At 35.4% G+C, this 25,940-nt stretch overlaps 1 protein-coding gene across 5 annotated transcripts in view; it reads right to left on the bottom strand.

Annotated features, from left to right (window-relative positions):
- Positions 1-25,940, bottom strand: part of LOC123548301 (E3 ubiquitin-protein ligase ariadne-1-like) — a 366,173-nt gene that overhangs the window by 320,730 nt on the left and 19,503 nt on the right. For 3 of the 5 annotated variants that reach the window (XR_008371494.1, XM_045335453.2, XM_045335454.2), the window contains exons 2-5: positions 14,972-15,073; positions 14,456-14,534; positions 14,107-14,322; positions 7,771-8,165 (exon numbers count right to left, since the gene is read on the bottom strand). Coding sequence is in view for 4 of the 5 variants with exons in the window: in XM_045335453.2 (XP_045191388.2) it covers positions 7,771-8,165; positions 14,107-14,322; positions 14,456-14,534; positions 14,972-15,043 (762 nt within the window). In the remaining variant the exon portion in view is untranslated. Of the gene's footprint in view, positions 1-4; positions 8,166-14,106; positions 14,323-14,455; positions 14,535-14,971; positions 15,074-17,131; positions 17,253-25,940 lie in introns of those variants that run through there. The other 2 variants (XM_045335452.2, XM_045335450.2) reach the window with 2 other exon arrangements.

Genomic DNA, 25,940 nt, shown 5'->3' on the forward strand with positions numbered 1-25,940 from the left:
TAAAATCAAAAGAATCTTGTTATGGAATGGATATATTAATTAAACCAAGTAGGTTAGTGCAAAACGTGTCATAATGTGTTCTCTGTTGAAACTCAAAGAAAACCAAAAAAAAAATATAACGAGCAAAGAAAGTATAAGCAGACAATGCAAAGTTTACTACTGGTTATTTATTTATGGTAGATATTTTGAATATATTCGAGAGGTCGTATCCAAAATAGTGTATTTCAAATATGAGTGAGAACAAGACAACAATTGCTGTATATCATATGTTTCATAGCCATAAAGAATCCTGCTGTTTGAAATAAGAAACATTTACCATACCCTGGCATTGTGCCTACTAAGATTAAAGGTATTTAGTCATGCCATACTCAAAATATTTACAGGACAATATTTGTTTACTAACAGTCTCTGTGACAATGACGTTGAATTCACTGACCGTCAAAATCAAAGGGTCATTTACACTGTACTACATATTTGCTTGCAATATTTGAGAATTGTATGTTAAGTGTTTCTAAAAATATTCATGATAAACGGGTTTGTACTACAGTCATTTTGACCTTAAATTACTAACCACTGACTTCATAGAAGGGCTCGGGTAATGAGCCTGACATGTATGGGGATTGTAAGTCGATACATCTTCAAGTTATTGAGTTACTGAAACGGTTTAAATTCTAACAATCACCGAGACCTTGGCAGTTGACCAAATAAACTAACAAGAGGGTCATGATCGCTGGATCGCTCACCTTAGCATTATGAGCTACACGTTTCAAATGTCAAACTGATGCTAAGGAAGTAGGCCAGTAGGTCACATTCATGGTTGCTGAAAGTCAGTATTAAGATCTGTGTGAAAAACTGTACATGTCATCCAAATTTCATGGCTGTATATGAAAAAAACCCACAAGAAAGTATGTCAGTAGGTCAAGGCTGAGTTCATCAGGTAATTATAATTAAACAGTCTAGGAAAAATGATCAGTATTTTTCCTATATAACTCATATACAAGTGACCCCCGGGGCGGTGCCTCTTTTTGACTGAGATACTGTTAAAAAACGGCGTTAAACCCAAAACAAACAAACATCTTTTCGCCCAAGGGGCATAATTTGAACCATCTTGTTAGAGAACCACTAGACCATGCTACATACCAAATATCAAAAGCCTAGGTCTTGAATATTCAGACAAGACGGTTTTTAAAGTTTTTTTCTACGTAAGTGTATGTTAAAATTTGGACCCCCAAGGCAGGACCTCTTTTCACCCCAGGGGCATGCTTTGAACAATTTTAGTATAAGACCACTAGGCACTGCAACACACCAAAAATCAAAAGCCTAGGCCTTGCAGTTTTAGGAAAAAAGATTTTTAAAGGTTTTCCTATATAAGTCTATGTAAATCTTGCGACCCCCTTGGTGGCACCTTTTTTCACCCCAGGGGAATAATTTGAATAATCTTGGTAGAGGACCACTAGGCAATGCAACATACCAAATAACAATGCCTTGCAGTTTCAGACAAGAAGATTTTTCTTATATAAGTCTTTGTAAAAGTTGGGACCCCCCGGGTGGGGCCTCTAATCATCCCAGGGTAATAGTTTGAACACTCTTGATAGAGAACCATAAGGCAATGCTACAAACCAAATATCAAAGACCTAGGTCTTGTGATTTCAGACAAGAAGAGTTTTAAAGTTTTTTCCTATATAAGTCTATGTAAAACTTGGCACTCCTGGAGCGGAGCCTCTTTTCACCCAAGGAGCATAATTTGAAAAATTCTCATAGAGGGCCATTAGATAAAGTCACATGCCAAATATCGAGGCTCTACGCCTTGCGGTTTTGGACAAGAAGATTTTTTAAGTTTTTCCTTCCGGTTGCAATGGCAACCAGTGTTCGTTTTGAAATTTATTTTTTGGGAAAAAAGATAAATGAAAGAGGGTTATTCAAGGATTATTCCTGTGAAGTTTGATGTAATTCTGCAAAGTGGTGTTGAAGGAGGAGATATTTTAGAAATTTTTGATGGACGCATGACGGACGACGCACGACGGATGACTGACGACGCACGACTGACATCGAGTGGTCACAAAAGCTCACTATGAGCGTTTGGATCAGAGTACCTAGAAATCAACAAAGGTCATGCGTTATTTATGGTCAATGGGTTAGTATATCGGCTATGTTTGGTGCTCATAGATCAGTAGTGATATTTAGCGGAAAATTCTTTTGTACTAACAATCACTTTGACCTTGACTATAAACCACGATAATATTAGCAAAAGTAATCATTCACTGTCAATAAGTTATGTGCCTGCTAAATTTCAGATTGTTGCTTTGGGCATACTAAAGCAATTTTTGAACTACATTGTAACATTGTCACTACGGCCTGGAACCTTTGACCCAGTGACCTCAAAATCAGTAATGGACATTCAGTTATGACAGTCTCTATCAAATCTTATTAAATCATGAAACTCATATCATGCGCCACGGGGTATATTTCCTTCTGGATGACGGATGACGGAAATAGACAAAATCAAAATTAAAGTCATCTCTCTTGTCATATGAGTTTCATAGATATGGTGTCATCATTAATGGAGAGAAGCAGCTTTTTTAAAAATATAAAAATAAAACAATGGTATCCCGTTGGTGGCGATATTTAATTGAAGCTATCTAATGTATACATTAGTCACGGTGAGAGGAAATATACGAACTATTTATGATTGATATATCGTCCAGATCAAGAGAGGTGCTGTTAAAAGCATTGATGACATTATCTGCCTGTGTATTTTTGTTGTTAAACTCAAAAATTCTCTTTTGTAGCAATATAATAACAAATCTGCGACAAGTGGCACACAATTAGTTCCCATGGGAATACCGATAACTTGTCTGAAAACATAAGTCTCAAACCTTGTCAAATAAAAAGGAGATTGTCTTACAAACAAAGCCAAGTTGGTGAAAATTCAGTAAGTCGTTTATGAGAAGAAGCTGTTTAAATGTGTACCTATTTTTAGCTCTGTGGGCTCCAAAATGAGGCCAACGGGAACAATTAAAAAGCTGAAACAAGACTATACAAAGATGCTACAGACAGAGTATGGTAAAGATCAAGCGTTTGATTTATAAGAAAATGTTGTTAAATTGTGTTTCTATAATCAGGTTTGGCTGCCTTTTAAAGTAGAACCATTTGAACAAATCTGACGGAAGATCCTACGAAAATACTTACAGATCAAGTTTGATGACGATGCATTGAATGTTTCAGAATAAGTTGTTTAAAGGGGGTTTCTATTTTCAGCTCTGTTGATCCCTTTAAGTAGCTATGAGAAACCATTTTAATAAATTTTATAAGACGAAGAAGTTGTTTTAAGAATTTTATATTTTAGCCGTTGTGTTCCATAAAAGAGACTACGAAAATCATTTTGAATTAAACTGAGAGATGTTACAAGAAGGGGCCCAAATGGGACCTTGACAATCTGACATTGTTTCTAACCAAGTTTGGTTAAATACTTAGAACAGATCATTAAAATAAAACTTAATAAAATATTTGTTCTACATATATTTTGATGTTATGTGCATAACAATTAGAACTGACTTCATTATACGTAGTTGTTTATTTAATGGATGTTCTCTGTTGTTTTTTAACTCTAGCGGCTCTTAAAAAGGACAAACACCACCATTTAGCATTTTTGTGTGATTTAGTATAATGACGCTACATGCAAGAAGTCCCATCCAGCAGTTAATGAGAAGAAGATGTTTAACTTTTGTCTATTGTCAGCTTTAATTGCCCCTTAAAGGGGACAAATTTTGGAGACGACCTTATGCTTTATAGACCAAGTTTGATGAAGTTCTATCAAGCAGATAATGAAAAAAAGCTTTTTAAATTTTCTTTTCTATTTTAAGCCGTAGTTGCACCTAAAAGTAATCACTCGCCTCATTTGAACAATTTTCGAAGAATACCTTTTGATTCATAGACTAAGTTTGGTGAAAATCAATCAAGCTGTTCATGAAAAGAAGGCGATTTAAGATATTTCTATTTTTAGCTCTTGCATCCCTCTAAAGGGACCAAACGCCCCAATTGAACAAATTTGGTACAGAGCCTTCTAATTATTCTACAAACCAAGTTTGATGAAGATCCATCCAGTGCTGCATAAGAATACATCATTTAATGGCATTTCTATTTTTAGCCCAAGTAGACCTTAACGGGGCCAAGCGTCCACATCTGAATATATTTGGTAGAGGACTTTATAGTTGTGTTGTACATCAAGTCTGATAAAATTCCAACCAGTTTTTAGCTTTAGATTTGGAGAGGACGTTATAGTGATGCTACAGACCAAGTTTGATCAAGCGATTCATGAGCAGAAGTCGTATTAAGCAATTTCTATTTTCTACTCTAGTCGCCCAAATGTGAACACATAATAATGCTATCACCCAAGTCTGAAGAAGATCCATTGAATGGTTCATGAGGAGAAGTCATTTAGATACATTTCTACTTGTAGTTCTAGCGGCACCTTAAAATGACAAAACGCTCCATCTGAACGAAGTTGGGAGAGGATCTTATAAAAGATGCTTTAGGTCAAGTTTGATGAAGTTACTTCCTGGAGTTCATAAGAAAACTTTTAAAGGAATTTCTATCTATAGATCCAGTGGCCCCTAAAAAGAGCTAATCGCCCAGACTTGAAAACATATGGTAAAGGACTTAGAGGACTTAATAATGATGCTATAAACCAAGTTTGATGAAGATCCACAGATCGGTTCATGAGAAGAAGTCATCAAAAAGTATTTATATTTTTAGTTCTTGTGGCCCCTGAAAGGGGCTAACGGCCCCATTTTAATAAATTGGAGAGAGGACCTTATAACATTTAATGCTAGCGAACAAGTTTGATGAAGATCCACTCAGTGGCTCATAAGAAGTTGTTTAAAGGTGTTTGTAATTTTAGCTCTAACATCCAACCTTGTGGACGGCGTAGGATGGACAATGGACGACGGACGCCTTACCATTTACTTATACTAATAGCTCACCCTGAACAAAGTTGAGCTGACAGGCTCTGCGAAGATCCATAAAGTTTTTCATGAAAAGAAGTTCTTTCTGTTTCAAGCCTTTTCGGCCAGAAAAAGGAGAAAGCAGGTCTATTTGAATATAATGAGATGATTATGCTATGATACATCAGGTTAGGCTTGGTGAAGATCAAACTAAACGTTCATGAGAAGAAGTCGCTCAAAGAATTATTTACTTTTAGCTCTTACATTCTCTCAAAGGGACCAAGCCAGACCATCTGAATAAATCAGTGCGAAGATCATGCACGAATGTTATAGATAAAGTTTGGTGAAGATCAATCAAGTGTTGCAAGAGAAGTTGTTTAACGCCTGTTTTTTTTTATCTTTGGCCCTGGCCGCTACAAAATTGATATAGCATAACCATTTGAATTAAAGTGGGGTTCATACAAGAAGGCCGCAGACCAAGTTTGATGAAGATCAAGGCGGTTCTTAAAAAAATGCTCAAAGGTTTTTAACTTTTGCTCTTGTTGTCTTTAAAAGGGGCCAGGCGGAATGGAATCATTTGAATAAAATTACCGGGTGGACCATTCACGGACATACATACCAACTTTGGCGACAATCCATGAAGTAGTTCATAAGAAGACGTTGTTTGAATAATTTTCTAATTTTTGCTTTGCTGGTCATTTATATGGCCAAACGAAAATAAAACGAACACATTTGAGAGATGGCCATACAAGGATACTATAGACCAAGTTTGGTGAAGTTCTTTCGCATGATTCAAGAAAGGAAGTCGTCTCGAAGTTCATTTATCTATTTTTGGATCTAACAATCAACAAAACTTGACATCAGCGGATGTCTCTAAATTTCTTTTTGTACTTTTCAGCATGTGTAAATGTTGAGTTCTGCTCAACCCAGGGCTAGAGGGCGTGGACTTTAGCATGCATTTCCACTACCGTCCATGAACAGGCTCAATCAAACCGAGCCTGCAACATTTTCGTTTTTGTCGTGTTGAGCGACCTGTGAAGTTTCCACTTTTTCTATTTGAGAAAAGTCCATATCAGGATGCTACAGACCAAAGTCAGTGCAATTCTGAAGTAGGTCGAGAAGAGATGTTTAAGTAAAAATAAGTAAAAATATTTACACAGGACAACAAACGATGGCTCATCCACCTATACAGGTAGCTAACAGTGAATACATATCAGGTGAAATGAAAATGGCATTAGCATTTGCTGTCTCATATGACATTACCGTTTAAACTAGGGATCTGTTTTTGCACGCAATAAGCTTTCTTGATAAAGTGAACGTGTGTCTAAATTCATCTTTGCATTGTATACGCGGCTATAGACCAGGCAAGAAAAATGACATAAATTTTTGAGCTTCGAGTGTGAGCTTGACCTTTGAGAAATATTTTTATGGCAAATGTTTCGGAAAAGTCATTGTGAAAAACCATGCATCAAAAAAGTTAAAATCCAGACATGAAAAATTACATAAATTTTGTCTTACCTTTAAGTGTGTCCTTAATCTTTTACTTAGGGGTCTTGACTCGCAAAATGTTTTTGCCAAGCTATTTGAACATCCATTTATTCATAAAAATATGATAGTCCGGACAAGATATGTTACTTAAAACCTTTACCATCTAAGCGTTAACTTGAGCTTTGTGCTAGGTGGACGGAGAAGAATGGGATTAACTGATAAACGGACGCGGCGCAAACTTATAGCCCCCAAACATTAGAGGATTAAAGATTAACAGAAGTAAACATTGAAGGGAAAAAACTTAAAGATATTTCTCTATTTCATCTTGCGCAATAGTGCATAATGTTTAAATAAATACTAAGTTAACAAAAAAAGAAATAAGAACATGCCTAACACTATGGACAAATTAACCCTTTTAACTTCTAATTCTAGTTTCTATAAAGAATTGGAAGTAGTTATGATTAAATATTAACTTCACTGATTTCTTGAACACTTGTCAGTGAAACACATTTTACTGAATATTAAAAGGCATTTTCAACAGAAAATATGTACTGTCATTACATTATATACTGGTACTTGTTAATAAACCTAACTTCATAAAACTATTCAAGAGGAAATGCCGTAGTATGCATTTTCATTCATATTTTATCAGTAAAAACATTTTTATTATAATCAGTATACATAACACACATGACATGTTTTATGAAATGAAAGAAATGATAGGGACAATCTTTAAAAAGTGCATTAGATTCCAGAAATCAATCATCTTTGATTATGAGAATGTTTTTGCACGTTAATATATGTACAAAGATGACGCGTACGGATATTTCTGGATATTCTAAAATAAATGTTTGACTACGCCGTATTTTTTTCATTAAACATGATTGGAAAAAAAACTGATAACTATATGTACTAACTCAATATATGTCTGACTATCAGTGGAGAAACATAATGATCATTGATGCAAATATAAAATGTGAAAATGAAATGCATCAATATGTGTTTATCAAATATGTTTCATAGTAGATTTCTATTTTGTCAAAATAAGTCTCCTAGTTTTGTCAAATTTCGACAATACGGTACTACTTTATGGCAAAACTGTTTGCCGAGGAGCTACCTGACAGGGATTATTAAATGACCCACACTGCCACTGGCCGTTAATAGGAACTTTCAAACAGATGAAACAAAACATGCATTTACAACCGTCGCATGTCATCTGCTTACAGTCTTTGATGTGCTCTATTAGTGTACCACAGTGTGGACACCCGCGTGTTATTGGGCAATTAGGTACATCACCGATAGTTTTCACTCCACAAGTTCTAAGATATTTAATGCTTACATCTTCGCAGTTGTCGTTGCCGCAAGAGCTTGTCCCGGATGTTTTCCACTGACGGAGACATGCCCAACAAAATTCAAACTTTGTCCCCGTCTTAGATGTGCAGTATGTACATACTACACGAGGATTGGCTTTATTTTGTCTCACGCAGAAGGACTCACACTTTGGGCATACTTTGCTTTTCAAAGCTATACGTATGTAGTTGTTCGATATCTTCCCTTCAACGTCTGTTCTTTCATCTTTAGTGAATAGTGCCACCTTCTTTACCTTTTTGAAACCCCACGGTTGTTTACAGGTTTCGTTCATTGTATCATCTACCACAGCCGGGCAGCATATTTGATACTTACTATGTTCCGGCCCCACCTGTTCTTTTACATACCATGTCATAGAATTGGGTCCTGAAAACCAAAGACTGTATTTTTCACATTTTAACATAGCATGATAATATATTTTCATTAAAAGAAGTCAAGTAGTAATTTTTAGTTCGTAGTATAAGTTACCTGCAATATGGTAACAATATTTTTGTATCAACCGAAAATGAAAATAATATGTTTCCTCAAAAAGATATTAAAAAATGATAAAACTATATTCGTAAACTCAGTCCTCATGGTGTTGTCATTAGTCTTGTTTTATTGTGGCCAATTTTTCTATTTAAGATTATTTTTAAATCAAGCTTTAACTGAATATTCGCAAAGAACCATTTATTCTCCGCGCCCACAGGCGCAGAGTTTTGTGATGGCTTTTTTTGAGTGCAATGTATGTCTTAAAAGACGATTTTGTCCTTTCGATTTGCAAAATTCAAATTTCTATATTTAATGTTTGGCCCAGCCCACAATAATGGCATCAAATTATAAACACAAATGAGAAAAATAAGTTTCGAAGGAAGAAAAGAACCAGGAAAGAAAACAATTTTTGTCGGACATCACTTGGAAACTTCCTTTCCATTACAGTTTAATGAATAAGCCATTACATGACTACCATTTTTTCGTGCCATTGCGTGACTACCATTATTTCGTGCCATTTCCCTATTTAAGTCTGTATGCATATTAGAAAAACTTTTTTTGTCTAAGATTGTGTCAGTTTTTTCTTTGAAATGTACAAGCAACCCAAATGCATGAAACAATACAAGGTTTAAGCGGGATACCAACAATTTCTAAGGTTTCATGGCATTTTCAGTAACGTAAGACAACGCGTCAAATTTTGTTAAAAATAACTGCCGCGACATAATTTTCTATCAGTTATCCTAACTGTTGCCTAGTTTTGTCCAGATTTGTAAATATTGAATATTTGCCACTGTTCAAACCAAATTAAGAACAATCTTGTGTACACAACACATTTCATTCTTAGAATAATTTATCAAGGTCAATTTCGCATATGGGTCATGATCAGTCAATAAGTAGGTTACTAAATACATACAACCATAAAAAACCTGCTCAGTCTACTATAATGTGTATGTCATTCCCCCTTTGGGCTTTACTTTATTGACGAGTAATTGTCTATTGACCTAGTTTTGAGACATCATGTAAATGAGTTCTTTAAAATCTATGGTGTTCCAGAATGTTCTACCACAATGCTGATAAAAAGTGTGTGACAATCTTTTTAAAGTCTGGATTATTCTTGTTTTTTCCATGATGTTCTTTTCATTCTTAGTATTACATGAAAGTTCTGGAACCTTCCATGATACATTGAATAGCGTGCTGTCTGTCTGACGATAGAGCAGAACCTATAGTTGTAGATATTGTTGAAAACTTTCCTGTATTTCTTAAAAACAAAGTGTTACCAGATTTGAAGGATTTACATTAAAATTGTGGATTTAAAAACTTATATTTGAAGAGAGGATTTATACTCATTGGATATCTTTAATTCAATTTTTAACTGTTTTGAAATATTGTGGAATTTATTCTGATTGAATTTAAATGTGACCAAGACATGACTTGGACTATTTTTGTACATTAGATTGGGTTTTACGGTTTTTTTGACAATTTCAAGGTATTTGAATTGTTACTTTTATGAATAAAATGTTGTTATTGTTAATAGTTGCTGGTTTGTTTTCCTGCTACTTTTACTTACTGTAACAAGCAATTGTTACCCTTTGTCGTAATACTACAAAGGTACTGTTTTTTCTCAAACATGCATAACAACCTATCTGACTGTCTGTTGCCTAGGGTCTACAACAAAGACACCAGCATTGTTATATCACCTTTGTTCTATCAGTACTACATACACTGCTTTGCTTTTGGCGGAGTTTCTTTTTTCTGCATCTTGCAGCAACTTTCGTACTTGTTTGGATTATTTTATAAAGCAAAAACAGTACCTTCTGTTGTAATGTGAATGAATACTGCCTACCGAGTGATGATAGAAGAAATTCATTGTATTACTTAAGGGGACAGGAGCTGACCTCAGAATTTTAATCGACTTCTGGTTAGTATCATTATGACAGTACTTTTTGGAAAGGCTTAATTCCAGCTACTAAGTAACAGTCAATTACATAGGCATTGTAACTAAAAAAACAAACTTCAAGTAGGAACTATCTATATTAAATATATGTGTAGTTACCTGCATCAAAATACAAGGACTGAAAAAATTATTAAAATATCATTTCCTGAAAAAGAGTTATTTGAGCTGAAAAAAATGACCCTGGGTAAAATATTTGGAAAAAATGGAGACAACTCTGTTTAGACTTCATGATAGGCTTAGGTGGCTATTGACCTAAGCACGGAAAAAGCATGCAAACTTGCCACATGAATTAGCAACCTGAATAGAAAACTATGTAAAGATCAAATAATTGATTGCCCTGGGGAAAGTGGGACATTTTTTTGTCAACAAACAGACGATTTTTATTTAAAATTCAAAACCCACAGAATTTCACAAGATGAAATATGTTGGTAAGGCTACTGCTGGAAAGAGAAGAATCTCAACTACCCATACATATGCGTCAAAGTATGGGAAAATATCTAGAAATATGAGAAAATCGAAGAAATCAATTTAAGGACTGCTAGATGCATAACTGTGTTATCATGCATGGCATTTAACATAGATAGGTTACTTTCCTTTGCACTGATATAACATGTACAGGATTAGGATTAACAAACGGTGTTTGCTCAACAATTTCACTATATAAACAGATTGTTTCCCTTGTGTAAAGAAGGCTTAGGTTAAGTCTCTAAATTACATTGTCTATCATTTTAAAGAAATACTTTAGTTTTATGGCTAACAAATGTTTTTATCAACCAGAACGATTTACATTTGTCACTGATAACGCAATGTAACGTTCCCTAAAAGCAAGGGCGATAAATGTACATGCTCTTGGTTAGTATGTATTACCTCATTAAATTGTAATTACACTCTTTAGTTAGACTTACACGGTAGTTTAGTGTTCTAGCTTTGTCCTTAAGTTATTGAATAATTTTAGAAAAATGACTCACGTTTTGCCTGCTTGATGCTTTTTTCGTGGTACTACGGGAATAAATGAACACAGAAAAGAAAGCACAAGGTAGAGCTGTAACAATAATTTTGAATAAAACGTTCCAAACAAGAACAAAAGATATGCTAAAAGAACTTGGGTGGATGTCATTGAATGAAAGATGTAACTTCCACACGGGCTGTCTTATTTACAAAGCTTGCAACAATTTAGCACCTTCATAATTATATCTCTGACATTTTAACCTTTTCCAGCAATGAAACATACATTCTAAGATCTGCTGCTCATAATGACATAGTTATACCTAAACATCGTACTAATTATGGTAAGAAAAATCTTTTGTTACAATGGAGCAAATGTTTGGAATTCAATACCAAATGAAATTCGCTCCACATGTTCTCTAACATCTTTTAAAAAGAAATATAAAAAGTATATCTTAATACAGTTGACTGCCTAAAGAATCTCTTTGTTTATATCAGCTGAATTATAACTATGCCATTATAATATATTTGATTATTACAACTAATTGATTGCCTAATTGGAAATGGTATAAATGGATACTTAAAGGCAAAATATCTATTTTAAGGGGTATTTGTCTAAGAATGAATGAGATATTAATAAGGATGAATGTGATATTAATTAGGTTTTGTGATAGTGTAAATTGTATTTGGTTGTTGTTGTTTTTCAGAAGACCACATATAAAATTAAGATGTATTTTGTACTTTGTACTGATCTATATCTTCATGGGCTACCTTCTATAAATAAAGATGTTGTTATTGTTATTGTTATTATTATTATTATTATTATTATTATTATTATGTTCCTATTATTTCCTATTAACTTCACACGCCTTTTTCTTTGCAAATATTATTACCAACAGAAAATTTCTTTTCTAGTCCTTGTTTACTTTTAATCCTTTAGCAAGGGAGTCAATTCTAACTTCGCGGTTCGTAGCGCTTCCTTTGAAAGTGTAAATTTTATCGGACACCAATATTTCTTTATATAATTTCATAAGACATCAACAGTTATTGCAAAGTGATTTAAAGAGAGAGGCAGAGTAATTTCGTCAAATATTTGGACAACACACAATTTATAAGCGACTTTATTTTGTCAAATGATCAGCGAGGGCAAAAGATCTCCATATAGCCAGATGTTATTTATATAACTTCTTCCAAATAATTGAAGTTACTTACCAAATGAGATCTCTATAGAATAAATGTAAAGAATGTAAAATCTTTAGACTGTATTGATGTTTGTACTATTTCAAACTATGGTAAATACATAGAAACATAATAATTTTGTGTTTTATGTTAAGCCGGAACGAGGTTTGGGAAGTGTTATGGTGGCCTCACTATGGTGGCTGATTTCTGCCATTTCGCGTTTTCGCCCCGCGACCCCGCCGAGCGAAAACACGAGAATTAACACGGTAAAATGGCGGGGGCGCGGGGCGAAAACTCGCTATTTAGCGTGGGCGCGGAGCGAAAACTCGCTGTTTAGCGGGGTCGCGGGGCGAGATTTAGTAACTGGTATGTCGGGGGCGCGAGACGAAAATACGATAATTAGCGCTGTTAAACGCCATTTCAGTTACTAAATCTCGCCCCGCGTGCCCGCTAATTATCGTGTTTTCGCTTCGCGCCCCTGCTAAATAGCGAGTTTTCGCCTGGCGCCCCCGCCATTTTATCTTGTTAATTTTCGTGTTTTCGCTCGGCGGGGTCGCGGGTCGAAAACTGGCTATTTAGCAGGGGCGCGAAGCGAAAACACGATAATTAGCGGGGTCGAGTGGCGGGATTTTGAAACTGGAATGTCGGGAGCGCGGTGCGAAAACTCGGCGTTTAAGCAGCGCTAATTATCGTGTTTTCGCCACGCGCCCCCGACATACCAGTTACTAAATCTCGCCCCGCGACCCCGCTAAACAGCGAGTTTTCGCTCCGCGCCCACGCTAAATAGCGAGTTTTCGCCCCGCGCCCCCGCCATTTTACCTTGTTAATTCTCGTGTTTTCGCTCGGCGGGGTCGCGGGGCGAAAACGCGAAATGGCAGAAATCAGCCACCATACCTCACAGATAAAATTAACACTGAAAAATGGATCATAAACGAAATTTTTTGAGTATTTCCGTTTGTTTGCGCGTTAGCCAGAGACAAACGTATTTATAGAAGAATTTTTAACAACGATTTTGAATAAGTTTGGTGTCAATTTGTGACTCAGTTGTAGAAGTAAAGATATAAATTTTGGAGATTGATGGGGGTAGTTAAGTGCACATAATTGTTGATTTGTTCAGCGAGTATTTTGGTCTTTAGTTGTAATTTGTTTTTAAGCTGATACTTTGGCGACATTTGATTTTTTTTTTTGCGTTTGGTGAATTTGGTGTTAATGACTTGGTTGATCATTTGTATTCGTGAACTGACGAGTTCATTTGTGTTTGAAAGGTGTATAAATTTATCTTCTGCTGTTTGATTGTAAAGTGTTAAGAATGTATATTTTGTTTTGAGTTTTGAGACAGATTGTTTGGTTTTGAATGTTCTTGGTTAAAGCTTGTGCTGGCCGGGCATAAGTATTGAAGTACTTACGATATTTTATTTATCACAGACATTTATATCATATATACCTGCGTTTATGTGATAAAGCGGTGCAAATATAGATTTTTTTAGACAAGGTGTGTTGTGTATGTTTGCTTAAGGTGTAAATAGTACGTTACCATATTTAAGTATATGATGTATTTACAGCAAACAGATACATAAAGCTACAACCCCCCCGCCCCCGCGCCCCCACCCAAAAAAAAAAAAGGAAGAAAAAAAAAAACAACAAAAAAAAACACTAGTTGCCAAAGTAAAGTCAGGCGCTGCAAACTACCTCCACAACCGTTTGTAACGCCTTGCGCCGACCCCACCCTGACATAATATTTATGCTGATCTTACTTACCAATAGCATGACCACATGGCATATCTACAGCTTGATCGTCAATACCCAGCATATCGTCTCTTTTTGAGAGTTTTACTTTGTTGCCATAGCGTTTTTCGAAACCTCCAGAACCTCCGGGAAGACGTAGAACAGCACCGATATTTGATTCGTCTTCTATTCCATAGTCTTTGAGGTGCATTACTTTTCCATCTGCAGTTGTCTCTTTCAGTTCTTTGCCTACAAATTCAAAACTAAATTTGCATCTAAATGTCTATATATGACTCGTAATTAATTTCTTTATTCCTGAGTTTTAAGGATACATTTTGTAACTGCAACGGTTAACATTGAATTTAATCGAATTGGGACAAACCTCCATAGACTAATCCAAAAGTGCCTGTCAATCCAATATGCTCTGAATATTCTTGAAATAATTCCGCTATCGTAGCATTCTGAAATTCAGAAAAATATCTTTGCTATAAATGTGTCTTTGTTTTGATGGACTTAATCAGAACTCTATTGTTTCCTGGGAATTTTTTGTTGTTTGCAAGCTCAGTGCCCGTACAAAGTATACTGCAAGCTTAGGGACCTGGACAGTACTGAAATAACTTTTTGCCCAATCAATCCGTATGTATTTGTTTGAATGATTGTATAAATGTGATGTATGCATTGATGTGTAAAAACATATGATTGAATTATGATTAAAATAATTATTTACAGTGGCATACTTTGCGCAATTCCATATTTTCAGTATCGTTTATCGTTACCCTTGGTGTACCCAATGATTAATTGACGAATTTCAAACAAATGAAGACATTCAGTACTTGTAATATTTTAAAACAAAGGCAAATTTTGCAACAGCAAACTATTTTTACCATGTCCTGCTCACCTTTGCAATGCGTATGGTTGACGTACTTGCTGATATTCCCTTTATAAACACTTGAATTTCTTCTGCAGACATGTCTTTTTGTCCCTAGATGGAAAGGAGCTACTGAAAGAAAGAAAACAATCTTTTTTAAAGTACGAGTTTATATATTTCATCCAAACCGCACGACTTTCGTCTCGTAGCAAGTGAGGATAGTATCAGAAACAAGAGGGTCATCATGACCCTGGATCGCTCACCTGAGTAATATGAGCTACATGTTTCAAATGTCAAACTAATGCTAAAATGTTAAGAAAGTAGGTTAGTAGGTCAGATTTATGGTCAATGAAAGTCAGTTTTAAGATCGGTGTGCAAAACTGTACATGTCATCCAAATTTCACGACTGTATCTTAAAAAAACAAGGAAGTAGGTCAGTAGGTAACATTCATGATCACTGAAATTCAGTTTTAAGATCAGTCTGCAAAACTGTACATGTCATCCAAATTTCAAGGTTGTATGTTAAAAAACAAGAAAGTAGGTGGGTAGGTCACATTCGTGGTAACTGAAAGTCAGTTTTAAGATCGGTGTGCAAAACTGTACATGTCATCCAAATTTCAAGGCTGTATATTTAAAAACAAGAAAGTGGGTCAGTAGGTCACATTCATGGTCACTAAGGTCAGTTTTAAGATCGGTGTGCAAAACTGTACATGTCATCCAAATTTCAAGGCTGTATGTTAAAAAACAAAAACGTAGGTCAGTAGGTCACATTACACATGACCCATATTCAAACTTGAATTAAAGATCATCAATGTTAACATTCTGACCAAGTTTCATGAAGATACAGTCATAAATGTGGCATCTAGAGTGTTAACAAGCTTTTCCTTTGATTTGACCTGGTGACCTATATTTTTTGACCCTGACCCCACGTAACCCAGATTTGAACTTGACCTAAAGATTATCAAGATTAACATTCTGACCAATTTTCATTCAGATAAGGTCATAAATGTGGCCTATAGAGTGTTAAATAGATTTTCGTTTGATTTGACCTGATGACCTAGCTTTAGACCCCATCTGGCCCGGATTTGAACTTGGCCTAAAGATCATCAAGATTAACATTCTGACCAAGTTTCATTAAGATATGGTTATAAATGTGGCCTCTAGAGTGTTAACAAGCTTTACCTTTGATTTGACCTGGTAAACTACTTTTTGACCCCACGTAACCCAGATTTGAACTTGACCTAAAGATCATCAAGATTAACATTCTGACTAAGTTTCATTAAGATATGGGCATAAATGTGGCCTCTAGAATGTTAATAAGCATTTCTTTGATTTGACCTGGTGACCTAGTTTCTGATCTCACTTAACCTAGATTTAAACTTGACCTAAAAATCATCAAGATTAACATTCTGACAAAGTTATGGTCATAAATGTGGCTTCTAGAGTTTTAACTAGCTTTTCCTTTGATTTGACCTGTTGACCTAGTTTTTGACCCCACGTAAGTCAGATTCAAACTTGACCTAAAGACCATCAAGATTAACATACTGATAAAGTTTCATGAAGTTACAGTCATAATTGTGGCCTCTAGAGTGTTAACTAGCTTTTCCTTTGATTTAACCTGGTGATCTAGTTTCTAATCCCACTTAACCTAGTTTTAAACTTGACCTAATGATCATCAAGATTAACATTCTGATCAAGTTTCATTAAGATATGGTCATAAATGTGGCCACTAGAATGTTAACAAGCTTTTCCTTTGATTTGACCTGGTGACCTAGTTTTTGACCCCACATAACCCAGATTCAAACTTGACCTAAAGAGCATCAAGGTTAACATTCTAACTAAGTTTCATGAAGATACAGGGCGATCACAAAAGCTCACCTTGAGCACCTTAAGTGAGCTAAAAATAAAAGTGACTGGCATCTAATCTTGTCCCTGTTAGTCGTTTCTGTCTAACAACAAAGTCGTTGTTAATCAGTACTGCACTTTTTAAAGAAAATGATAAATAAAAGAGAAATTGATTTAAAGACCTGCTCCAGTCCTACCTTTTAACCTTAAATTGTCACTGAAAAAGCATGAAAATCCTGACTATGAATAGTGATGCCTGTCAAAAAGTCTATTTTATATAAAATTCTATATAAAATACCTGTGGTTTTGCGTGCTAAAGTGTGGCGCGTGGCCGTTAACTGTTACCTATTATTGTGTATTTGATATATATTCTACAAAGATATCGTCACTAGTCACAATATTTTCCGATTGGCTTTGGTTAAAGTTTGTAATGTACATCACTTTGCGTCAAAATATGGATCTCAATCTGCAGAAGAAAACTTCGAAATAAATATACTTTATCTAAATATGTCGATACAATATCGAGCAGGTTAAAATCATTTTGCTAATTAAACTAAATTCGGTAGACAAAAGAGTACGAAGAAGGTTTGTTTAATTCTAAGTAATTCAAATTTCGTTCACAAAAGAAAACTGCAGATTCTGCATGAGACGAATCTGCTAGGTTCATCTACAATACTTGATATATGTCATTTTTGTTTACATGTAGTTTAGAAATGTTCTAAACAAAGCACACGCAAAGAGTGGTTGCTAAATTGTGATGCCAGCCTCTGTCTAAATTTACCGATTTCAAAAGTGGAAAATCATATTTCACAGGTTACCCGGACTGGTTTTATGTTATCTACGATAAGGAATAAAGCATGATAAATATATTCAAAATAGAACATTTCAGTGACAATGACTTGAAAACTATTGTTTATTATATATGTCACTAAATATTAAGTTTTTCTTTCGAAGTTCGTATAACAAGAGATTCAGCAGTAATAGAACGTTAATAAAATACTGGTTGTGGACATATCAGATTGACATATCTTTCTTCCCAGCTACAGAAAGGCAAAGGTGTTTATATATCTGTCTTTAAATATGCTTTCTTACGATATATAACATGCTCTATTCCATTCAGTTTATTTGTATTGTCACTACCCTTGCACGTAAAAAACAAAAACATTTGCGACTTCGTGCTCAGCTAAGTTAAATATGTAACCATTAAAACTGCGTCATCTGATCGAAGATTTTAATAGCTTGACGATACGCATAAGTGTAAAAATGGCACGACATACACTAAATATATTTCTCCGTGGTTCGAATCTCTCTCGTATAGTCTACAACCTTTCTAACAAATGAATTACACCTCATCCTCGTGCAAAGTGCATATTTTACAGAAAACAAGAGGGCCCTGAAGGCCATGTATCGCTCACCTGACCTGATTCTAACCCTGATAAGTTAAAATGACCCCACATAACCCAAATTCGAATTTAATCTAAAGATCATAAAATTAACATTCAGACCAAGTTTCATTAAGATATGGTCATAAATTTGGTCTCTAGAGTGTTATCTAGCTTTTCCTTTGATTTGACCTGGTGACCTAATCTTTTACCTCACATGACCTCGATTCCAACTTGACCTAAAGATCATCAAGATTAACATTCTGACCAAGTCTCATGAAGACACATCATAAATGTGACCTCTAGAGTGTTAAAAAGCTTGTCCTTTGATTTGACCTGGTGACCTAGTTTTTGACCCCACATAACTAGATTCAAACTTAACCTAGAGCTAATCAAGACCAACATTCTAATCAATTCTCATTAGTTTCTAAATTAACACTAGGTCTCTAGAGTGCTAACAAGCTTTAACTTTGATTTGACCTGGTGACCTAGTTTTTGACCCCACCTAACCCAGATAAGAACCTGATCTAATGATCTTCAAGATTTACATTCTGACAAAGTTTTATTTAAGATATGATCATAAATGAGTGTTAACTCAGTTATAGGACAAGGGTAGAGAGGGAATTTCTCCTAGATTGCTAAGATGATGCATGTAATTAGTATTTACCCCCAAGTCAATAAAATGGACATTAACACTCAGCAGTGGGACTATAGATTACGACAGTGGTCAAATCTGGACAATGTGTGAAATGATAAGAAGGAATGTGCAAAACAAAAAACTACACATGTATATGGCAACAGCACTGACTCTTTAAGTCTACCGTTTTGATGACTTAGCTTTCTATTTCTGGTCTCAATGTTTCAATGTTGTATAATTTTATTAATGTATAAAATGCAGTGAGATTCATTTTTCTATCTTTTATGTGTGTCTCATCTCAACTATGTTCACAATGTAACTCACGGTGCACAATCACGTGACTTGTGACGTTTCAACTGGGGTATCAGGCCAAGCAGAATTCGTAAACAAAACAGTATTTTTGAAGGTAAAGTTTTTAAAGATATATTTTTGTAAAATGACACATAGCTGGTGCAAGTCCTGATATCAATGCATACCTCCGGTGATATGACATACGTCAGTGTCTGCTTTAGTTTTGCTGGTAACCTGGACAAACCGCAATGCTTCCACAGCAAGCATATTTTCAAATGGCTTGAAAACCAAACCCAAGCGACTGTTCCTTGATAAATGACCAATTTGTTGTCCCCACTGCGTTCTGTTTGATATCTAAGATCATTTGGGTAGGATTTTCGCTCAAAACTTGGCACATTTCTGGATAGATCGCCTAACTCAAAAAAATATCCTTTCTAAAGTCCAAATGCTATCACAGAAAGCACTCTTTTAAATCGCGATTTTCTCGTTCCTCTCGTTGAATGCAATGCCGCAATTAACGCAGGTAAAGTTTTTCCCTACCAACGCAATAATTTGTTAAGTTTACTGCACGTGGATAGTGATATTTTCAAGAAAATGTGGGTAACTCAAAAACATGCTCTCGCAGCCACTTACTTTAGACAAATGCTTTCACATCAAGCAAAAATCTTAAGCGGACAGTTTAACCACTTTCTACTGCAGAAGATAAAGTAAAATGATTTCTATTTGACATAGAATCCTTTCCAAATTGGATTTCACATGAATTTAGTTGTATCGAGACAACAGTTGAATAATCAAAAGATATAACGCAAATACTAAATTTGCTGTCAACACGTGGTCAATACTACAGGAGCGTCATGGAAGGCACGTGCAGTTTCCCAGCCAAAATGATTGAAGAAACGTCTGCTTTCCGTTCCATTTTGAAATCCTGTATGGCGTATAAGATTCTCCGATATTTACGCATATTTAAGTCGTGTTCATTCGTTTAGGCTAGCCCATTACAACTTACGCCCACGTTCAACCAAATATTCGGAAAATCTGCTGGTCAGGTGACGAAAATATGTAGAAGATTTATTTTGATCTAGCATAATTTTCTACAGAAACACGGTTTTGCAAATGTCCTGTTGAGCCAACGGCATTATTTTAAAGATTACATGTATTACGCCCCGACACAGACTAGACTTGTCATTTCATTGGACATGATTTATTAAAAAATTAGTGTAGATTTTAGAATATCACGAGATACATGTTTTAGTAAACATATTTCATTGTATTTCTATAAAATGGCTAAAATACGAAATTAACACATTGTGATCATTTTTGGCCACATACTACCTTAACGAATAACAGAAATTTATAAGACGGATAATGCTTCGGAAACGATATCAGATAATTCGCCAGGCACAATTTTTACTACATCGTAAAACAGTGGAACAGCTTACTTTGTCAATAATAGTTTAAAGAAGAAAAAAAAGCTGCAGGGATACCTATCAATAGCTTTAATCACGCAACAAAATATGATTTGAAACTAACAGACGGTTTTTAATTCACCCTGCAAATAATCAATCCCGAGAGAAAAAATGATGTTCTAATTTTAGAGGTTACCTTTGCACTGATCCATATCCTTATTAATCCTTATTGATTTTGGCAATATAACCAAACAATACGACAGACAGAACACGTGCGCAACAGCTTTAATGCGCTTTGCACAGAAAGAGTGTAAACACTGCAGTCAGAAAGTTTGCTGTTTTATAAACCGAGGACTGTCGGGGGATCATTATGATACGGGTTTCCTAGTAACTTAAAAATTGTTTTAATACAAAAACGTTTCGGAATAGGCTAGTGCTTCACAAATAAATAAAAAATCCTGTCTATGGATGACGATAATAATTATGTTACTACTTTGGTTTTCAATCACACTACGTCCCCACCGGATAATGAAATGGGTACATGTGACTAATAAACATGTGAATCACGAAGATTCTGTACAATTGTTTTACTATATTGTATTTGTATTAGCAAAGAAAAAATCGACTAGTTTTAAGGAAAAGTGATCTTTATTAAAAGAATTTGTTCTCAGTTCAAGCACGTTTTTGTTTCAGCTTCGTTTTCATTATTGGAACTCTCGTTAGTTGCAAATGCACTCTATTTCTTTTCCTGGTTCAGTTTTGGTAAGTGTGGAACGACCATTACATTGAAGTTAAGGAATTATTGTTCAAAATGTCGACATTACATAAAACGGTTTTGCGGAACTATTATACATGAAGAAGAATGTTGAATAGTAGAATAGTTTTTCAAGAAAATTAATGATAATCATGATAAGTGTGCCTGTTTAGTTGACGTATAAGAAACAAAATGATATGGAAACACAGAGGACTCGATCCTACAACTACGAGATGAATCTTAAGTTAATAAATAAATGTATTTTATTGTTTTTTCATAGGTTATCTTTATTTAGGTTCGCACACCGAAAATTAATGACGAACATTCATGAGTACTAGATCAATGCATTATAAACGCCACGTGCCGGTTGAATCATTGCGGGAAAATGGAAGAATTAATCGGTCTCCACAGATTTTATCGACATCTTACACAAGTGCGATATACAGTAAGATTCATAAGAATCATTTTACTTTATCTTCTTGGCAAATTTAACAATAGAAAATGGTTAAACTGTCATCTAGAGATTTGTGCTTGATGTGAAAGCATTGGTCTAAAGTAACTGGCTGTGAAAGCATGTTTTTGAGTTACCCACATTTTCTTGAAAATATCACTATCCACGTGCAGTAAACTTTTAAAAATATTGCGTTGGTGGGGGAAAAACGTAACCTGCGTTAATTGTGGCATTGCATTCAATGAGAGGAACGAGAAAATAGCGATTTAAAATAGTGCTTTCTGTGAGAGCTTTTGGACTTTAAAACGGACAATTTTCGAGTTCGGCGATCTATCCAGAAATACGCCATTTTTTTTAGCGAAAATCCTACCCATATGATCTTAGATATCATACAGAACGCAGCGGTGACAACAAAATGGTCGTTTATCAAGGAACAGTCGCTTGGATTTAGTTTTCAAGCCATTGAAAATACGCTTGCTGTGGAAGCATTGCGGTTTGTCCAGGTTACCAGCAAAACTAAAGCAGACACGGACAAATGTTTTATCCCGGAGGTACGCATTGATAGAAGGATTTGAACCAGCTAGGAGTCCTTTTACAAAAATATATCTTTAAAAACTTTACCTTCAAAAACACTGTTTTGCTTACGAATTCTGCTTGGCGTGATACCCCAGTTGAAACGTCACAAGTCACGTGATTGTGCGCCGTGTAACTATATACAACAAAAGCATTGATTTGTTTTTATAATTAATGAAAATCACGCGGATCTTTTTCAACAAGTTCAGTGTCTGATTTCCTGAATTATTCCTTTGAATTTACATGTTTGTGGAGGTAAATATCATTTACTACACTTAGCTGAGAGTTATACTTTGCACTGAAAGCAGTTTGTACTGTCTTCTCATCTTTAGACGGACAACTGCTACACACTTTGTCATTGTATGGTCGACATTTTGAACTTGATTCAAAGACATTCAGAATAAAGGTCAAAGTCATTCTGAATAAAGGTCACAGTCATTCTGACTTGTGATTGCAGTCATTTGGATTCAAAGACATTCTGAATAAAGGTCACAGTTATTCTGACTTGTGATCGCAGTCATTTTGACTTAAGGGCATAGGCATTTTGAACTTGATTCAAAGATATTATGAATAAAGGTCACAGTCATTCTGACTTGTGATTGCAGTCATTTGGATTCAAAGACATTCTGAATAAAGGTCACAGTCATTCTGACTTAAGGGCATAGGCATTTTGAACTTGATTCAAAGACATTCTGAATAAAGGTCACAGTTATTCTGACTTGTGATCGCAGTCATTTTGACTTGTGATCGCAGTCATTTTGACCTAAGGGCATATGCATTCTGAATTTGATTCAAAGCAATCTGAATAAAGGTCACAGTCATTCTGACTTGTGATTGCAGTCATCTGGATTCAAAGACATTCTGAATAAAGGTCACAGTCATTCTGACTTGTGATTGCAGTCATTTTGACTTAAAGGCATAGGCATTTTGAACTTGATTCAAAGACATTCTGAAGAAAGGTCACAGTTATTCTGACTTGTGATCGCAGTCATTTTGACTTAAGGGCATGGGCATTCTGAACTTGATTCAAAGACATTCTGAAGAAAGGTCACAGTCATTTTGACTTGTGATTGCAGTCATTTTGACTTAAGGGCATAGGCATTCTGAACTTGATTCAAAGACATTCTGAAGAATGGTCACAGTCATTCTGACTTTTGATTGCAGTCATTTTGACTTAGTGCATAGGCATTCTGAACTTGATTCAAAGACATTCTGAAGAAAGGTCACAGTCATTCAGACTTGTGATCGCAGACATTTTAACTTAAGGGGATAGGCATTATGAACTTGATTCAAAGACATTCTGAATAAAGGTCACAGTTATTCTGACTTGTGATTGCAGTCATTTTGACTTAAGGGCATAGGCATTTTGAATTTGGTTCAAAGACACTTTTTGGCTCAGCTACACTGACACGGATGTACTTTCATTCAGACTTGTGATCGCAGTCATTTTAACTTAAGGGCATAGGCATTCTGAACTTGATTCAAAGACATTCTGAATAAAGGTCACAGTTATTCTGACTTGTGATTGCAGTCATTTTGACTTAAGGGCATAGGCATTTTGAATTTGGTTCAAAGACGGATGTACTTTCTTTGAGGTACAGTAGTTGCCCCCGACCTACACTTCATTAGGAAAAATATTAAAGTCCTGATATACACCAAACCTGCACCATTTTGTATCTATAATGTAAGAATTCTACAAGGAGCATGCTCCTAAACACTCCTAGTACAGTGGCTTACACTTCCATTTTGGCCTAGCAGTGCCCCTGAATTATGAATTTCGCCAGAAAGCACCATATTTTGCATTAAGAATGTCAAAATCTTCCGGGGGAACATGACTACCCCCTCCCCCACTAAACACCCTAGAACTGTGGCTTACACTTCCATTTTGGCCCTGCTACCCACTTGACACTGGTGTACTTTCTATACGGTACAGTAGTTCCCCCGGGTCTACACTTTATGAAAAAGTTCAAAGGTCCAGATATACACGAACAACGCACCAATTTGTATCTATAATGTGCATTTTTTCCTGACCCGGTCACCCCCCTAGGACAGTGGCCTACACTTCCATTTTGGCCTTGCTAAAATCCGGAATTATAAATTTTGCTAAAATAAACCATTTTGCATCTAATTTGTGCAATTTTTATGGGGGAGCATGCCCAAGAGCCCCCAGGACAGTGGTATATACTTCCATTTTAGCCTAGCAACGCCCCTGAATTATGAATTTCGCTAAAACGCATCATGTTTTATCTGAAATGTATTTTTTTCTGGGAAAACATCCCCCCTATCACCCTTAGAACAGCGACTTATACTTCCATTGCGGTCCAGCTACGCCTTTTACACTCCATGTTGTACATTCTAAATTGTACAATAGCTATCCAGGGTCTACATTTCATTTTGAAAAATGAAAAACATTAAAGTCCAGATATAAACCAAAAAGCACCATTTTAAATTTATAATGTAAACATTTTCTGTGGAAGCATGCCATACCCTCCTTGGACAGTGGCCTACAATTCCATTTTATCCTAACTACACCCCTGAATTATAAATTTTAAGCTTTAGGTCTTGTGATTCAAAGTTGCATTCATATTATTATGTAAATTATATTTTATCACACGTTACAATATAAAATGATTACATTGTTGATTCTTAATTTCATAAGTAAAACAGTTTCAATAAAGATTTTTGATAAAACACATCTCAAAATAAAACAACTATTGAGTTATCACATTCATTCTTGTTTGAGACACAAAATTTAACATTGACTAAAGTTTTACAATCATTAAATATGTTCTAAAATTCTCAAACCACCATTAGAACAGATTCCAAGCTTATCAAATTGGTCAGTGCCATTAATTCACATTTATCTGATTCTTAATGTGACATCATGCTGACAAGACAACAAGCCTGAAAGTTCCAAATCAAAATTGATCCTCCAGCTACCCATTGTCCTAGAACTGAACTAGCTGTTCCTTTGATTTGACCTGGTGACCTAGTTTTTCGAACTCATATGACCCAGATTCAAACATGACAGACCTAAAGATCATCAAGGTTAACATTCTGACCAAGTTTCATAAATGTGGTCTCTAGAGTGTTAACAACCTTTTCCTTTGATTTTTTTGACCTGGTGACCTTGTTTTTGACCCCACTTGACCCAGATTTATACTTGCCTTAAGATCATCAAGATTAACATTCTGACCAAGTTTCGTAGAGACATTGACATAAATGTTGCCTCTAGAGTGTTAACAAGCTTTTTCTTTGATTTGACCTGGTGACCTAGTTTTAAACTCCACCTAACCCAGATTTGAACTTGACCTTAAGATCATTACGATTAACATTCTGACCAAGTTTCATAACGATATTGACATAATTATGGCCTCTAGAGCGTTGACCAGCTTTTTCTTTGATTTGACCTGGTGACAAAGGTTTTAATCTAACCTGACCCAGATTCACACTTGATTTAAAGATCATCAAGATTAATATTCTGACCAAGTTCCATTATGACAAGGTCATAAATGTGGCCTCTAGAGTGTTAACTAGCTTTTCCTTTGATTTGACCTGATGACCTAGTTTTTGACATCACATGACAAAGATGCCAATCTGGCGATTAACATTCTGACCAAGTTTCATAGAGCTATTGTCATAAATGTGGCACATAGAGTG

The sequence above is a fragment of the Mercenaria mercenaria genome, chromosome 6 (assembly GCF_021730395.1).
Source record: "Mercenaria mercenaria strain notata chromosome 6, MADL_Memer_1, whole genome shotgun sequence".
NCBI lineage: Eukaryota > Metazoa > Mollusca > Bivalvia > Venerida > Veneridae > Mercenaria > Mercenaria mercenaria.